At 42.8% G+C, this 5,000-nt stretch overlaps 1 protein-coding gene across 2 annotated transcripts in view; it reads right to left on the minus strand.

Moving 5' to 3' along the window:
- mrpl11 (mitochondrial ribosomal protein L11) overlaps positions 1–5,000 on the minus strand; it is a 126,588-nt gene that overhangs the window by 12,065 nt on the left and 109,523 nt on the right. For both annotated transcript variants that reach the window (XM_063189354.1, XM_063189355.1), the window contains exon 5: positions 4,716–4,875. In XM_063189354.1, the coding sequence (XP_063045424.1) occupies positions 4,716–4,875 (160 nt within the window). The remainder of the gene's footprint in view (positions 1–4,715; positions 4,876–5,000) is intronic.

The raw sequence follows: 5,000 nt of genomic DNA on the forward strand, positions 1-5,000 counted from the left end.
TACATGGCCCCTGTCAAATAAGCTAATAAACTCAACTAAACTAAAAAAAAAGTGGCTGTTCGGCAACATAAGGGGTGAAGATGAAACACTACAGTAGAGTAAGTACTCAGGCCTGATAGTAGAAACATATTCTGAGCTTGAATCTTGAAGACTTCTTCAAATGAGAAACTCTAACAACTAAATTTAATTCTTGAAAAACAAGCTCCGGAGTCAAGCCAGAAATCTACCAGCCCTGAGCTCTCATGGCTTGAAATATTGATGGTCTCCTATGCATTAATGTGTGTCGTGAGGAGTGTCGAGAGTGACAGAAACACTCTGAACCTCAAATAAGGGTGTGCCCGTACTTGCTGTATGGTAACCCCAGGGAAGTTGTTGGAGCCCTCCCTTGAGCTCGACTTTTTAAGCCTTTCTAAGAGTTTTTTTATCATTGGATAATTTATGATGAGGATCACTCGCACTCACGATCAGAGATGAATAAAGTGAAAGTAGAAAGAGTGGCAATCCTACAATGACTGGTGCTCGGGTGACACCCCCTCTGGCACAACGTCCCACCCCCCTCAACCGTGGCCCTACTCCTGACAAAAAATATGGGCAAAACGGCAAAAAAACATGTATAATTGCTGATGAAAACCGCTAATACCATATTATTATACCAATAGTGTGGTAATAGCACGGAAATAACATGTTAATAGCATTAAATGGTGAAAATCGAGTTTCGCGATCTGGGATGGAGTTTTGCCATGGTGCCGCCTGGTCGGCCCACCCCAAGTAGACGTAGCCTACTGTTCATAAGGTATAGTGAAAAAACTGGGTGCATAAACTAAGTTAGGTGAGGTTATAGTGTTGCACTTTCATCAGAAAGAGTACCACGACCATGCCTGAGACACAGACACACTCTGACACACACAAGGAGAATCAACAATGTGATTGGCACATGTCACAAAGGTAGGAAAATAAACAGAACATTGTGTTTTATACATAGTTACTAACAAATAAAATGATAATCTACCGTACCCTATATGAGAATCTATTCTTAACAGCTGTCTACCAACACAAGGGGAGGCAGTTTGGCTTCATAAGGGATGACTCAAAGCAAGTCAGCTGCTTAATGCACTCTTACTTGCTCAATAACTTAATAACAGAGCGCAGTTCACCAGCTGTGAATTCAGACTACCATCTGTCTGCTGGCAATGAAGAACACCAAAGAAACCAAAAGACTGTTTGTGTGTGTGTGTGTGTGTGTGTGTGTGTGTGTGTGTGTGTGTGTGTGTGTGTGTGTGTGTGTGTGTGTGTGTGTGTGTGTGTGTGTGTGTGTGTGTGTGTGTGTGTGTGCGTGTGTGCGTTTGCAGTTACCTTTCAAGATTGTGTTTGTTTTTACCAGAGGAATTCAAAGAAAGCCAGCGGCATGTGAATAAGTATACATCCACACAACATTTTCAATTCCTTTGCCAACATGAAAAAACATCTTCGATTTCCTCTAGCAGGAGCACGGGCTTAATCCTTCCTCCCTGGCGTCGACCCAGAACTGAAACAGCCAAGCACCTCCTCTGAGGTATAGGCACTCATTTGCCGCATTCATTTGCTGCAAACCAAAATGATTTTGTAAGCATTATTATTAAGACTAAGAAAATGGAGTATTGCTTTGAGGAGCTGAGGATTCCAGGCTTTGGTCTGATGAGGGGGGTGGAGTCCAGAAAGATTGTTTTCTATTTCTTAACTGTTTTTAGATTGTCAAGAAATATATTTTTTTACGTCTTTATTAGGATAGTGGGCAGGAAGTTGGAGTTGGACAGGAAAAGAGTAAGGGAGAGAGATTGGGGAGAATCAGGGAATCAGGGCATAACAGTGCAGTGACCTTCCGCTTCAGCCACGGCTGGGGTCATTTTTAGAGATTTTTTTTAGGCTTGTCTGCCTTTGTTTGGACATTAAGGTGGGACATTATGACAGCCAATGAGAGAGTGTGTGTGTGTGTGTGTGTGTGTGTGTGTGTGTGTGTGTGTGTGTGTGTGTGTGTGTGTGGGGGGGGGGGAGGGTGGCAGATGACCGGCCGGGGAATTGAACCCGGGTCCCCAGATATTTAGGACGATGCCTTAGCCCACTGAGCCACAGTGCCCGGTACCTGAAAAGAAATTGGTGATGGGGGCCCTGGTGTCACAAACTAATTTTTAAAAATCTGAGGTCTTATCAGGCCGCCCAATAACTACTGAACTTTGCTTCGAGAAGCGTACACAGGCAGCTCTGAGGTATAGCTATTTGCAGCATTCATTTGCCACTAACCAAAATGATTTCCGAAACACAATTTTAAGGTTGAAAATAAACCCCCCGACTGTTTTGCTTTGATATGTGGGAAGGGAACAGTTCTCATCAGGCTTTGGACGGGGCAGACCAGAAATGCAATTATAAAAAGAAAGAGCTTTGGTGTGGCGGACTTCATTTTCTTTGCTTGATCGGAGCTCTCACCAGGCTGCCAAGTAGCCATGAGCTCTAAATACACATAATGAATCTATTAAAGAACTGCCCCCTGTTGTAAATTTGCTGTTATAAAAATGGCAATGACCAAGTCGTAATGTATTTCAAAAGGCTTTTGTGTAATGCTGTAGTCGTGTATAACTGTGGTAGTACAGTACAGTCTTTTGAACGACTCTCACAGCGTTCCACTGGCACAACAATGTGCACTATGAGGCTATGAGGCAACCACTGAGAACCGCTTAAAGAAGCAGAGGTGGCAGCACCCTAACTTGCGCTACTACAAAAACGTAATTGACCCATAAATATTTTCCGCATTAATTTGCTTCTAACCGAAACGATTTCGGAAGATAAAGGTTGAAAAATAAACCCTTCCCCTAGTGCTAGCTTTGGTCTGATGAAATAACAAATTGATGGGAGCCCTAGTGGCGCGGACTTTATAGTATTTACTTTATAGTGTAAGAAGAAGGAGCCCTGGTGTCGCTGATTTTATATTTCTGCTTGATCTTTGCTCTCACTAGGCTGCCCAGCAGTGTTGCTTTAAAAAGACGGAGCCAGCAGCAGTACGCTTGTCTGAAGGGGAACGGACCCAAAACGTCCTTAAAAAAAGAAATTGATGATGGGAGCCTTGGTGTCGTGGACTACACTATATTTTTTGGCTGTATAGGAGCTGCCCAGCTGCCCAGTAGCCATTAGCTGTAAATGACTGCGGTATTCCATACAGCTTCTCAAAGGTGTTTGCGTGGGGCCTTTTGGGAAGAGGGCCAGGATTCTATTAAGAGGCGTTGGGCTTTTTGCTCTCAACTAAAGAAACATTAAAAGGTGCCGTTCGTTCCCTTAGGAAACAGCTTGACACTTGTATCTTCTGAAAGGCATGCGATGGGTCACTCTGAGTTTCATACACATGCGAAAGGGTGGAAATGTTATTCTTCCACCATTAGCAATTGAGACGAACCACACAGAAACGTGTGAATTATAAAAACTCCTCACAACTATATCACATTGGCATAGGCACATTGAAGAAATCCGTTTTATATCATAATAATTCTTACAACGGTGACTTTACCAACTTGGATGTCTAGTTTTTATAGTAGTTTATTTACTTCAAGGTTGTTATTAAAATCTGGATCTGTAAGCTGCCCACATTTATGTCACATTGGCATAGGCACATAGAAGAAAGGTGTTAGTTTGATGTTATAATCATTTTTAAAAACGGTGCCTTTACCAACTTGAGTGCCTACAGTAGTCCGTTTGCCTCAATGCTGTTATTATATTAAAATCTGGAACTGTACCATTGCGGCCATCGACCACCTGTAAGTTCTAAATCCTTCCACCGCCTTCCGCCATCTGTCACCACCCACTTTTTCAGCAAAGTGATAAAAGCCTGAAGGCATTAATGAGAAATGGTGCAATATGAGCTGAAATGAGAAAATGGCAATACATGTAGGCATGTACATGTACACACAGCGACCTATGTCTGAGGAAATTGACGATAAAGTTGATTTTGTCTTTGATGCTAACATTACACTTCAGTGTGGGTGTTAGGTACAGGTATATCAAATCTCAGCCGAGGGTTGCAAAAACAAAATCCTGAGCCAGACTGAACCTATTTGCTATACTTTGCTCTATAACTTTTTTACACCCTCAGAGAATTGTAATGTAAACATTAAGAGTCAGTTTGTAGAAGAGAGACATCCCTCTGTGGAGTTTGAATGAAAATTCCACTACCAGCTCCTAGGCTTGAGTTTCAGAAGAAAATGTCCTATATTTATGCATGAGTATGTTTACAGTAGTGCTTCTCAAAGTTTCCAGGATGAGCCTCTCTTTCCCTGGTGAACAAGCAGTGAATTCATGAAAACAATTTTATGTGTGAACTCAGTGTGGTGTACAATACTACAGTATGGTAATGCTGATACACTTCCTGGCACTAACTGGTGTCCTGTAGGTTGGGGTAGTGATTAACCAGCATTCTCCCCCATTCTCCTCCATGATTGAGGTACCCACAGCATGGTGCTGTTCACCCGCACTACTCCCTTTGGGTGCCAGCTAAACTGCCCGACTTGCAAGGCTGAGGCATAAATGCAATTTTGTTGTGTGCAGTGGTGTGTTGTGTCAGTGACAATAGGACTTTCACTTCTGTTTCCTTCCACTTGCTTTAAGCTATGATAATTAAGTAAGTAAGTAAGTAAATTCGGATTCTTTCCAAATGTTGTAAGCTGTGATAATTAACAGTTGTGAGTGTCACTTACTCTTGCACCACTTGTATTCCCAACGAGCGGGCGGACCCGATGATGCCCTTGACGACAAACTCCAGCGAGGCGCCCTGATTGGTGAAGGCCTCGTCCTGGGCCTTAATCTGGGCGATCTCATACACCGCTCTGACCGACACCTTCCCTGCCACCTCATGACCTGAGAAGAAGAAGTGGAGGAGGAGAAAGAAACAATGAGACAGGAATTAGATATGATCAAGAAAAGAGACATTCAAAATGAATGTCAGGATTTTTTTTTAGATTTCCATGCCTTTAACACACAGG

Source organism: Engraulis encrasicolus, chromosome 23, assembly GCF_034702125.1.
Source record: "Engraulis encrasicolus isolate BLACKSEA-1 chromosome 23, IST_EnEncr_1.0, whole genome shotgun sequence".
Classification (NCBI taxonomy): domain Eukaryota; kingdom Metazoa; phylum Chordata; class Actinopteri; order Clupeiformes; family Engraulidae; genus Engraulis; species Engraulis encrasicolus.